Source organism: Thamnophis sirtalis, unplaced genomic scaffold, assembly GCF_051295495.1.
Source record: "Thamnophis sirtalis isolate CommonGarterSnake01/CBP01778 unplaced genomic scaffold, rThaSir2_p1.2 scaffold_15, whole genome shotgun sequence".
NCBI lineage: Eukaryota > Metazoa > Chordata > Lepidosauria > Squamata > Natricidae > Thamnophis > Thamnophis sirtalis.
The window spans coordinates 381955-395444 of record NW_028261395.1 but is presented as its reverse complement, the minus strand read 5'-3'; the positions used below and the strand labels follow the sequence as shown (position 1 = coordinate 395444).

Genomic DNA, 13490 nt, shown 5'->3' with positions numbered 1-13490 from the left:
TTGTCCAGGGTCCTTCAGCCATTTGTGGCAAAAGCAACGGAGGGGACCTTAAGAAAACTGATTGAAATAATATGCTGTAGAAATCCATTCCAAATAATGTCTACAGCGTCTCCGTCTCTAATGCTGATATTCTATGACATCTCTAAAGATTAAATTATGAATTGCTGTCCATCCCATATTAACTGTAGAAGTATTCTAGACTGGCTGGAGTAAACAATACAATAGCAGAGTTGGAAGGGACCTTGGGGGTCTTCTAGTCCAACCCCCTGCCTAGGCAGGAAACCCTACACCATTTCAGACAAAGGGCTATCCAGCATCTTCTCAAAGACTTCCAGTGTTGGGGCCTTCACAACTTCTGGAGGCAACTTCTATTCCACTGATCAATTGTTCTCACTGTCAGGAACAACTTGGCACAGCCAGGTGAGTGTGACTTCTATGCACAAAACCCCCTGGGTAGCCTTGGCCCGGTGACTCTTTCTTGATGCTAGGAAGAACCCAATGGCAGACCATTTTGAAATCTTGCCAAGAAAGGTGGAAGGGAGGGAGAGGGAGAGAGAGAGAGAAAGAGAGAGAGGGAGAGAGATCCCTCATAATGAAGGTTGCATTTGTTATATAGCACCAGCAGACTTTGTTATGGTTTTCCCTCTAAATAGAAAATAATGTTATTGTTTTTTTCCTCCTGCAGTTACACAGAGTGTGAATACGTGTTGAACAACTGCAGCATGCTTTTCTTCTCTGCAATGGCGAGATTCCTCTCCCACGTAGCACTTGACAAGCTAGTTGCTATGAATATCCCAGGTGATTCACTTCGGCCCGAAAAGCTCTTCCCTTTCTCTTTGCAGAATGTGTTCCCTTTTTTACTGATGCGGATGTCTTATTGTCAATGTTCCTATTCCATACAGACAGTCCTCAACTTATGATTAGCTATTTAACAAGAGTCCAAAAGTACAGAGGGGCTTCGAAAGGGTGTAAAACTCTTCCAGCCATCTTAAAACGTTGTGGTCACATGATCACAGTTTGGATGCTTGGCGATGTATTTACACTTACGGCCAATTGCCAAGCACCCTGCAATCATGTGACCCTCGTTTGCAATCTTCTCTGCCAGCTTCTCTAGAAAGTCAATAGGTGGGCGTGGCTTGGTGGTGGGGTCATTTGACTGAGTGTGCGTGAGTGATATCCAGTTGGTTACGCCCACTCAGTCACACGCCCCCCCCAACCTGGCCACGCCCACAGAACCAGTAGTAAAAAAAATTAGAACCCACCACTGGTTGGAGGGAAATTTGGAGATGAGAGAGTGAAGGACGGAAGCTAGTAGAATAGACATTCTGCTTCCTTTCGTGATTCCTTGAAGTTCTGACTGAGTCTTTCTGTTGTGAAATGTTGCTCCGAAATTATATTGCTTCCCACAGGCTTCTTGGTTTTGACAGCTGTTTCAGCTATTTTTTTCCCTATTTCCCTGTTTCTTTCTTCCAAGTCTCTTCATAGTTTTCTATTTGCCCAAGCTCACCTCTGTTACTATCTGTCAGAAGACGTCCTCCCTTCTTTTGATGCCCCAGGTATTACATACCACAAGATCCTGGAGATTCCTTGGTCTTTAAGAATGGCCCTCACGGCGTGAGATGCTCCTGAACTGATCTCAGCTTTGCTGTTTCTTTCTTCCTCAGAATGCCAGTTGATTGTGCTTTCAGGACGTGTGCATTCCAAACCTAGTCTTATACGATTAAGAAACCAAGATGAAGGGAAAAGGTAAAATCAGTGTTACAACGTATATCGTGCAAGATAAAGGAATGCGATATAAAGTTCCATCAAGCCTTCCGTTTTATGTCGGGTGTGATTTAATATACATCAACATACTTTTACTATTTTCAAGTATGTCTGTTAGCAACAGCAATAGACTTGTACGCTGCTTTACAGTGCTTTCCAGCCTTCCCTAAGCGGTTTACAGAATCAACATATTGCCCCCAACAGTCTGGGTCCTCATTTTACCCACCTGGGAAGGACGGAAGGCTGAGTCAACCCTGAGCCTAGTGAGATTCAACTGCCAAATTTCAGGCAGCCGGCAGTCGGCAGAAGTAGCCTGTAGTACCGCATTTTAACCACTGCGCCACTGCAGCTCCTGCAGTTAGGTTTGCTTCTATTGACAGTTAAATTTCTCAGTCCTTTTTTTCAAACTTAAAATCTCAGGGTTGATATACTAGATTAAAATTAGCTACTACTTGCAGTAGAACTGTCCATCATATCCCCATGTGCATCTTCAAATTTACCCCAGAAGACCTGTTATCATCCAGACCAGGGGTGGGCTGCTGCTGGTTTTATTACCGGTTCGCTACCCGTGCGCTCGCTCGCTTTTCTCACGCACATGTGCGCTCTTCAATGTACATTGTTCTTTGCGCATGCGCAGAACAATTTACAGTGAACTGCACATGTGCAGTAACTAAATCCAAAAGGGCAGTGGCCCAGCGGCGGCAAGGGAACCAGTTTGGGGGGGGGTGGCAGGCCTGGGAATTCTACTACTGGTTCGGCCGAACTGGGCCAAACTGGGAGCAACCCACCTCTGATCCAGGGTAGAAATGAAGCATTATGGAAACATGTAGCTGAGTACATTGTGTCATGGATACCGAATTTCTATTTGTTTATACTTACTAAAATATTATTTTCATCTGTGACTTAAACACATCTAGATAATTTATCAACAATTTTGCAGATTGACATTATATTGCACCTTGGGAATAAACAAAATGCTTGTGAGAGTTCCAAGTAACGCCCCCAACGAAAGAAGACCCTTTAAGCAAAAACTTCCTCAAAGTTCCATTTTATTACAGGTGTCATATTGGCACATCTGGGAAAACCCGAATCTGAAAGCTTCCAGTTTTCCCCACCCAAATGAAAGTCCAAGGCCCTGCCCAGCACCCACATGTCCATCACACGGTCCAGTCAATGCACCGTCCCAATTGGAGATGCCTCCCAGTCACACCACTCCAGGTGCAGGCTGAACGTCCTTGATTCTCAGAGAAAGGAGTGTTGTTATGGCTAGATATCCCTGCAACTCCATGCAGTCCCCGCTCCCAGTTTCCCACAGCACTAAGTGTGCCAGCCCTGAAGATCCGAAGAAAGAGACGGCCTCCGGGCTGACCATGCTCTGGCCTCGGAATTTCAGTTTCGAGTATTGCAAACCCAGACATTATATATATATATTTATTCTGATTGTTTTGAGGAATGGAACAAAACATAAGTTAACCCACTGTTTTGATTAAAACAACAGAGCTTCAAACTCATCATGCGGGTTTTCAGTGTTACATTCTCAAAACAGAAAGTGTGTTCCAAGAACGTTGTTTTAAATTTTCAAAAGGGCTACTTGAATTGCCCAGATTTTGTTCTAATAATATCACTTGTCATCTCAGAATGTCTTATTGGAACATTCCAAGTGAGGCACTTTTATTCTGAACAAAACTGTATGTTTCACGCACGTCCTTAACACCTACGTAGCATGTTACAGCTTTCCATAGCTTGCACATCCCATATTTAATCCCCAGCGTACTGATGAGGAACAAGTAAGAAAATTACAATAACATCGTGGCAGTCTGGCTGTAATGACAAAGTTTGAATCTCCTTGTGTTTGCCTTTTGTATTCATGTTATTCCAGAATGCTTGTCGTTTTATCTTTTAAGTTTCTTAATAACTTTTTTTAGCTCTTTTACCTTGTCTCTGGAGAAGACAACAGAAACTGCAATCATCCTAAGCCTTATTGGAGTGCGTTCTGTCATAATCAACCAATGGTTTACCACGCTGCAAGAAAACACCATGCGGTTAGAAAGTTTATGTGAAAGTAAGTAAAAGCAATCTCAATGGAAAACAAGATTCTTTTAAATGTGATTTTGCTTTGAGTAATAGCTCTAATTTTAGAAAGTGAATCATCTGGATTCCTAAAGGTTTTCTGGAACAGGTGATCTTTTTTCCAGAAAAAAAAACTCTACGTGTTTCCTTGAATGCTACCAAGAATTCTGGAAACCCGGATATACTCTAAATCCATGCAGGGCACTTGCTAAGCAAGTAGAACTGTAATTTATGGCTAAAATCCCGTAACCGATCTTTCCTGTAACTGTAAATTGTATGTGATCTGTTACATATCCAAAAACGTTTGAACCATGAAAAACAAAATCCAGTGGGAATTTAGGAAAAAGAAAAGGGTTTTATGACACTTCACACGTTTGCTTAACGCTTAGTTTTACTATCAAATTATGCTTTGTATAATAAAGGTGGTGAATCCAGGCAAACAACATGTATAGACTTGAATTAACTATAGTGTTCCTGTCCTATAGCTACCATATTTTTCAGAGTATAAGACGTACCTGAGTATAAGACGCACCAAGGTTTTGAAGAGACAAATTTTAAAAAAGTTTTTGCACTCTGCAAACCTCCCCAAAACAGCCCATTTTTCATGAAAACAGGCCCGGGTTTTTTTTCAAAAAAAAGGGCATGAATAGCCCTTAGGAGGCTTGTAGGGTGTTCCTAGGGGGGCAGGGCAAAACGAGCAAAAAATGGCCCGTTTTTGTAAAAAAAAGAGCATTAAGAAATTTATAGAGTGCTCCTGGGGACTGGGGGGGGGCAATATTGAGCAAAGAACAGCCCATTTTTTGCTCATTTCTGCCCTCCCCAGCCCCCAGGAGCTCTCTGAAAGCCTCCTACAAGCTATGCAAGGGAGGGGGTTTCAGGAGGCAAATAAATGCTCTATTCAGTGTATAAGACGCACCCAGACCTTCAGCCTCTTTTTTGAGGGGAAAAGGTGCGTCTTATACTCTGAAAAATACAATAGGTCACCACAGTTCTTTGTTCGTGCAGTAAATAATTTTGTTAAAAAAATGTTTAATTAAAATTCACTTCTAAATTTACGTAGCTTATGAAAAGATATGAAAATACTTTTACTGAAGACAATTGCATTATTTATATGCTGCTTTCTACTTTGGTGGAATCCAAGAACAAGATCTAGGAAAGGTGTACCACTTTTGTGAAGCTTTGGCCTTTGGAATAAGTTGGGAATTTAATATCTTGTTTCCCACTTACCTTCCTAGAAGAATAAGTGGCTGGTTCCTTGTTCTGGTGTACTTGAAGCCCGAATGGGCTGGCAGTGCAGGGACAAATCCATTGTCAGCAGATCTTGCAAAGGACAAGTGGCCGTTACTCTTCCATCTGCCACGGTCAAACGCTCGTCTCCCAAGGAAAGAGGCGCTGAGGCAAGCACTTCCTGTTGCTACCAGCAATTGTAGAACATTCTGACAACAAACCTTTAAGGGCAGATCCCTAATATAGCTACGATATGTAGGGAGCCCCCCCTGTTGACAACTCAAGCCAGAATATTACCTTTTTTTTCCCCTGAACGTAGGCTGAAAACTAAAGCATGCTTATTAGGAAATTAGCATTGCCACATACAATGAAATCCGGAAATCAATGTATTTTCACTAGTCCAGCCTCTTAGTGCAGATAAAGTATTAAGTTTGAACAAATCACGGTTTATTCTTTTGCACCCATGAATGTGGATCCATGCCAGGCAAAGTGTAGCCAATTTGAATCTAAGATCCAGGACCTTCGAGAACAGATAATGAATAGAAGCACAAAATAAGGGCTGGGTTCATTTCTCATATGTGACAAGCGGTTCTTATATCACCAGCAATTCTTTGGTTATGTCCAAACCCTGAATAGCCGTTTCTCCAAACAGGTTCTGTACTTTCAAAAATGCTTGAATCAAATATTTATTTTGAATTTAAAATGAAAGGCAGAGAAGAGTCACAATCCAGGCCAGAGCTCTAAGCTGGCTCTGAAGAAAACCGCGAACCATCGCCTGCAACGGGCATATAATTGCCTTATACAGGCAATTATTCGGAACCACAACATGATGGAAAAATAACTCTGCAACCATTTCTTACATTTACAGCCTTTGCAAGTCTGTTAAGCAAAGCAAAGCCATGAAATAAGATCATGAGCCCAGTTGTGGTTTCAGTTAGCAACCACTTCACTTAATGACTGAATTGTTGTCTCAATTGTGGTCACTGAATGAGGACCACCTATAAATTGATGCTAGAAATTATTTGTGTCCGTGGGTGGGAGGTGGGGTCTTTTATATGTAGTCCGTGTCTAAAGCCAATGTGTAACACACACACACTGCTATATGTTGAATCTGCATATGTTTTATTGCGTACACAATATGCAAGCCTTAATTTAGGAACTGCTCTTGTTTTACAGATTTCATAAAAGTAGGCAAAACAACTGGACAGGCTGTTCGTATTCTTCAGAAGAAAAGGACGGTCTGGGATAGGTCACCACAAAGTAAACTCTTTATTTTTATTTTATTTTTTTCATTTTTATAATATAAAAGCAGATTCCTAAATTGCGCTGTTTGTCCTATGGAAGAAAATATACATCCATGTAGCAATAGCAATAGCAATAGCAGTAGACTTATATACCGCTTCATAGGCCTTTCAGGCCTCTCTAAGCGGTTTACAGAGAGTCAGCATATTGCCCCCAACAATCTGGGTCCTCATTTTACCCACCTCGGAAGGATGGAAGGCTGAGTCAACCCTGAGCCGGTGAGATTTGAACCGCTGACCTGCTGATCTAGCAGTAGCCTGCAGTGCTGCATTTAACCACTGCGCCACCTTGGCTCTTGTAGAAAGTAGCAACATGGAGACAGGGGCTGTGGAAGCTAATTGCAAAATAATTTGAACAAAAAATACTGCATCTGTCTTTACACAAAAGTTAAAAAAAATATATCAATCCAACCTACCAAAAACCAAATACTGTAAAATAAAGGTTAGGAGTGTAAGCAAGAAAAGGATTAGAGCAGACCGATCCACTCTCGACGAGTTCAAATCGCCAGGATCGGATGGGTTTCCCCCTCTAGCAGAGCTGATGGGACTGGGAAAGAACTGGTGTGGTTCCCATCTTCAGAAAAATGGAGGTGGGGGGATAGGTCCAGGAAACCACACAGACATCTATCATCCTGACACCAAACCTGGAAAGATTCTGGAAAAAATAAGCAAGCAACAAATCTGTGAAACGCCTAGAGCAAGATTTGGACTTGTCAAAAACAGATCATGCCAGACAAATCTTATCAACGTTCTTCGACAAAGTGACAAAATTAGTGGACCAGCGAAATGCTCTGGATATCATTTACTTGGACTTCAGTACGGCATTTGATAAAGTTCACCACACCCTACTACTTGATAAGAAAGTCATGGTGGTGCAGTGGTTAGAAGGCAGTCTTACTGGCTAACTCTGCCAACTGCCAGCGGTTCAATCTTAACTGGCTCAAGGTTGACTCAGCCTTCCAAGATGAAATGAGGACCCAGGCAATATACTGACTCTCTAGATGGCTCAGAGAGGGTTGTAAAGCACTGTGAAGAGGTATATAAGTCTAAGAGCTATTGCTATTAATAATGTGGGTCAGACAGCATCACCACCAGATGGATTTGTAACTTACAATACCAACCTCACACTTGTAACGCATTACTCAGCCACATAAATGTTGCCTGGTTTCTGTTTCACCAGAGATAAGAGATTTCTGTGCCTTCTGAGTAGTTCTTGTTTGTCAGGACCGTTTCTGGCAATCCTCTCGAAGGCAGAATTCCCTGACAGGCAGCCTTGACCATGAGCTGCCCTTTGATATTTTCTAGCTTTTAGTATTGAATTTAGAGACTACTTTAACCTTTGCAGTAACACAGTTTCAGGTCGCAGGTTATTCTATGAGCTGATTTTGGAGCTTAAGACACGCAATTCTTTTGTGATTTCGGTCATCTTTAGAACACCAACCAAATGCCAAAACGCAAAGCTAGTCCTGAATCAGGAAACAGTGGCCTGCCAGAAGAGGCTCTTTATACACATGACACTGAGACATACAAAAATAATGTAACACAGGTGCTCACAACGGTCTGCTGATAAACGTGTCAGGGAGCCCCACTCATACAGGGATTGGTGGCCAACAAGGGTGCTTTCGCAAGGAAACAGGCACCTCCTTACTTTCTAACAAAACGATAGTTCTATGGCTACTAATAATAGTTCTTTAAATGGCACCTTTTCTCTAGATAGATGAAGCTTATTAATCAGGTATGGCCTGAGCAGGAAGTGGGATGGGGGCTTTATGGATAACACAGTGCTTGGACGGGTCTGAACGTTTGTTTGTTTAATATCTATCCTGCCTTCCCTTCAGGAGCTCAGGGAAACTTACCCAGCACACGTTCCTCTTATAGGCATGCATGGAAACACATTGCACTCACAACAGCCCACAAAGTGCATTATATTGAGATAACCCCTGGCCCAAACATCCTTCTGCAGCTGAAGGGAGGCTCATGGGTCCCAGCCCAACCGCTTAACCACTGAGCCATACTGGCTGGCTGTTGAAGCAAGCGAAAGTAAATGTCCTGAACTCAATTTCACTCAATGCCAATAGGAAAACCAATATAATTTCTCAAAAGACTTGCCTGGGCTCTTGAAATCTTGCAGTCTTAGGATGTAATTGGGATTTTGCTCTATTCTGGCAGGATCCCCTGATGCTGAGAAAGAAGACCACAGCAAAAGTCCCAGCCAGCTGAGCCAGACTCTCATCCATGCTTCGGTTATTGATGCTGTTCTGTATGGGCTGCCCAACACCATGTTCACCTGAGGAGCAATGCGTTTCTTTACGTGTGCTTGGCGTGTGGAGAGAACAGGTTCTCCTGGCTTTTGATGTTGTCTTTAAGAAGCCAATACTCAGCGGTTCTTTTAAAGTTTAACATCGACAATTACCTTAAACTCTGTCGTTTCTTAATTTGATGGTTTTGTTATTCTAATTTCTGTCAGATTTTTTGGATTAAATGTTTTAAAATTGTCTTGCGGTATCTGGAAGCCTGGGGTTTTTTTTTTACATTGGGTGTCTGAGACAAGGTTGTTATAGTAATAAGGTTTATTGCTTGGATGGCATATAAGTAATAAAATAATGATACTTAGCAATTCATAGAAACACAGATTTAGTATATTTTTTAAAAAAATACAAGGCAGCTGTTTCAAACCTCAGCCTATTAATTGAACAAGATCATCTAATATACGGGATGAAATAATACCTACTTCACTCTTAAAACTCCAAAGAAAGAAAGAAGGGAAGGGAAGGGAAGGAAGGAAGGAAGGAAGGAAGGAAGGAAGGAAGGAAGGAAAGAAAGAAAGAAAGAAAGAAAGAGAAAGAAAGAGAAAGAAAGAAAGAAAGAAAGAAAGAAAGAAAGAAAGAAAGAAAGAAAGAAAGAAAGGACTGAATCTACCAGTGATACTGTTCAACTGTCACCACATTTCCGCTTTTATTTCTAATAGGATAAATTGCTACGGTAATTGAAAAATATGAGTTGTATGTTCTAATTATTATTATTGTTATTATTATTATTATGGATTTGCCACTTTTATCCACTCGTCAAGTCCCAAAGGTAATTTTTTAAGAGGCAACTGGACTTTCTGATATTTCTTTGAAGACATTTCTCTTCTCATCCAAGGAGCTTCTTTAACTCTGAGCTTCTTGGGTGAAAAGCGAAATGTCTTCCAAGAAAAAGCAGAAAGTCCAGTTGCCTCTTGAAAAAGCACCTTTGGGACAAACATGACCTGGAGGACTGAGAATCTAGTCTTAGAAAGCAATACGTGAGTCCCTACCTTTTTAAAGACATGTATGATTGTGTCTGAATATGGTCCCAGTTTGCCACTGGAGATATTGGCCTGGCCATGATTTCTGCCATCACATAACATCCCAGCCACCTCCAGTCAGCTAAATCAAATACTTAGGCATGTTATGCCCATACATTATATAACTACATTGCATGCTATCATCTTCTTACTTCTGGTTAATAGAAAAAGTAATATCAAATAAGATTCCCAAAACCAATCATGCCCACTTTCTCTCAAACTTTTAGAATATTTCTTTCTCAGCAAGTTACACATGTCTGTTTGCTACGATAAATTGTTTGTGTTCCTTTTAAGACGTGAATGTGTCGCTGGAAAATGCTACCAGAGGCTCCCCTGCTATGCTAAAGTTAATTAGAGCATGATTGAAATATAAGAGGTCTGTTTCACAGGAGTATAAATATCACGACGTCTGTAATATTTTGATGTTTTGAGGGTTTATCTGTGGATAGAAATAAATGGCATTTTCCCTTTCTGCCTGCCCAGCCCGACTGATCAGATAACTGTGTCAACCGTGTTTCTCTCATCAAATTACTTACTTGAAAGCACCCATGATTCCTTTCATATTTGTCCCATTTCATTCTTAGATACTCTTAAGCTGTAAAGTTAATTGAATTTTAGGGTAATTGAAGTTTTGCAGAGCTCTGGAAATTTGAGGGAAAGGGAGGCTTACAGGAGGAAGAAAAAGAACGTTGTAATTATTGTGACCCTTGTTCAAAAAGCCCCTGCGATGTACCATGTCTGCCTCCGTCAAACCTTTCCCTCTTGGGCGCTGCGGCTTCAATCCGTAGGACAACTTTAAAGTTCATTTAAAATGGAGACCAAACTCCACCTTCCCTGAAGCCCGAATTGGCCTATGGATTTGGACAGGAGGCAAGCTAAAGGGAGTTTACAGCTTCTCTCTCTGGATGTGTGCACATTGCGATATTCATTTAATTAGCTTTTGATTCATCGATTGGGCTACAACATGTGTGTCAGCGTGTGTGAGGGTATGTGGGAGTGATCTTGAGAGACGGCAGGAAGAGCCGCAGGTTCAACCACTGTCTGGCGAATGAAATCTAAATCCCAAGGAGGGCTGGGAGAAGGAAGCATCTCAGAAAGGGCCCTCCCTGATTTTGGGGGACAGGAGAGAGAGGCTCTCCCAGTTGCAAGATTCCGTTTGCAGTAATCCTGCAATTGCCGAAGACGCAAATCCTCTGCTCGCCAGGCAGCCATTGCCCAGTTTCTGCCCCTGATCTACACAGTGTTGTTCTGAGCTGTAATATGACGCTAGTAACAGATAAACCGTTCATTTTTCCTGATATTCCTTTATAACAACATTTCTAAGCTTTGGGAACTTTAACATATTTGGACTTAAAATTTCATTCCCTGTTTGGGGAATCCTGGGAGTTTTGCTCTCATCTTCAGGTCTGTGGAGATTCCCAGCCCTCCAGGTCATGGTTGTCCCAAAGGGGCTTTTTCAGGAGGCAACTGGACTTTCTTTGAAGAGGTTTCGCTTCTCATCCGAGAAGCTTCTTCAGTTCTGACTGAATGGTGGGGAATGGAAGGATTGGTATTCCTTGCAGCCCTCTGGCCGTCCGCATCCTTTCTGAGGGTGTCCCTGAGGCCAACGCGTTGTCACCTGAGCCCTCGGAACCACCTGGGCAGGGCAAAGAGATGTGGAAGCTTTTCGGAAGTGCTGAAAGGACTCGGTTCTCTCATCTTAAAGTTGCAAGCGTGAGAAATGATGCTTTATAATCTGGACGATGATCATGGTGATCATTAGAAAATGCAACGTTTATGGATAGAAATTAATTTTCAGTCTTAAGAAAACAGTTTCTTGCTGCAGAAGCAGTTTCCAGAAATGTGTGATAATTTAGGTAAGACATTTATTACCTAAATAGTTTTTTTCTTTAATCTACTAGTTTCCGTTGCTTTTTCCACACAGATCTCCCGTTTCAACCTGCTCTATTTTCAACAGTTTTTTCATTTTCTACAATTTTAAATCGGGCTGCAGATGTCTTCAGCATAATTGTTAACAGATTGAAAACAAAGGTGTGTGGTTATTCTTTAACTCAAAATGGGAGCTGTGCCTATTTCTTAAAACAATCGAACAATGTTCTTGTAAAATGTAGCTCAACCCTGGGGTTTTTTCACGCTGCTTTAATATAGCATGGAGTTTAGCAATGATTGTTTTAGCAAATGACGTGAGAAAGTTCAAACATTTATTTTTAGCAACAGGTGACAGGCAAAAAATTATCATATTCGGCTATTAGTGTTGTTTCTTTAAAGAGAATGCGTCAATGCTAAAGCCGGCGGCATCGGGCAACCAAGATGAAGAATCCTTCCCCTTCTGTGTCAGTCATCAAGACATTAGGAGCTAATTTGATAGTTTACCAAAGTTCATTTTCTTGATGCAGCTGATGCAAAATGTTTAATCTTCCCGAGTGTTTCCCCCCAAAATGTTGCCACATTTAATAGAGGTTTTAGCCTTGGCATCTCCCCCCCCCCCCCCCCCGTCTTCTGTCAGGAAGATGGATGAGGAAAACCCAGAATTTCTTTACCGCCTGACAGCCCCACTTTATCATAAAGCATTGAGAAAAGAGTTATGCCGAGATCCAGGAAACAAGCAACTTGGAATCCGGACTTTTGCAGCCTGGATTCCAGGAAACATTTATCAATAATAATACAATTAGGAACGTTTGGAAATCCATACCATTTGCACTTATTCTACGGTGTACCCTTGAGTGTTGTTGTTAGAGGTGGAAAATCCTGGAATGTAAGCAGACTTACACAAAGAGAAGAACTAAATAGAGGAGATCTCTTCCTCCAAGACAGGGGTGTCAAACTCAATTGCATTGAGGGCCAGATAAGGGTTGTGTCTGACCCAGTGGGGGGTTTCAATTTTTCTTTCTACTGGTTCTGTGGGAGTGGCTTATTTTGTGGGTGTGTCTTGGTGGACATGTGACCATATGGGGTTGGCATGGTGGTCATGGATGGGCGTGGCCAATTTAACCATCCTTTTTGTCAATTTAGCAGTCCATTAAACAATACACAGCAACCCCTTTTCTACCCTTTTTAACACTGCCTGAAGTTTTTCTTCTAGGTTTTTTTTTTACTAGTGGGGAGAGGTTGGCAATGCCTGGAGATTTCTGGGAATTTCTCCTCTGTGTTAGAGGCACCAAAATAACTAAGGTCTCCTGCTGGAGCAGGGAGTTGGACTAGATGACCTCTGAAGTCCCTTCCAACCCTGGACTGCTGGGCTGTTTCAAAGCATCCTCTGAAGGTGCGCCTAATGCCAGGTTTGTGGCACTTCTTTCCTCTCCTTTTTCTCTCCCTTCCTCCCTCTATCCATCCATCCATCCATATCTCATTCACTTTCCCTTCCCTGTTTCTCCCTTCCCTCTTTCTTTCTTCCTCCCTTCCCTCCTCCCTCTTTCTTCTCCACTCTCTCTTTCTCCTTCCTTCCTTCCTTCCTTCCTTTCTCCCTTCCTGTGAAGAACCCCAGAAGGTCTTTGGTTGGAGGAAGAAAAGGCAGAACGTTTTGAAACGGAGAACATGCCCAATGATCATCTGGCATTCTTGGAGATCCACTGTTGATTAGCTTGGCCTGAGCAAGGATACCTCACAGCACTTTCAATAAGCTCTCAACTCGTGTTCAGGGCACTTGGGGATCCCTAAACTGTGAGGATTTCTTTCTTTCTCCCTTGAAGGCACCTCCGCACCCCACTTTGGACATAGCAGGCCTCCCTGGAGCCCCCGGAGAGCCATAATGGGGTCGTGGGGACTCCTGGAGGGGCAGGAGAAGGTAAGGTTGCGAGCCC

General features: G+C 42.2%; 1 protein-coding gene across 1 annotated transcript in view; it reads left to right on the top strand.

Moving 5' to 3' along the window:
- CFAP46 (cilia and flagella associated protein 46) overlaps positions 1-8867 on the top strand; it is a 90405-nt gene extending 81538 nt beyond the window's left edge. Inside the window, 5 exon segments of the mRNA XM_087702663.1 lie at positions 686-798; positions 1665-1746; positions 3690-3826; positions 6238-6321; positions 8532-8867. Of these exon segments, the coding sequence (XP_087558789.1) occupies positions 686-798; positions 1665-1746; positions 3690-3826; positions 6238-6321; positions 8532-8653 (538 nt within the window). The 3' untranslated portion in view covers positions 8654-8867.
- Positions 8868-13490: the final 4623 nt, after the last annotated feature.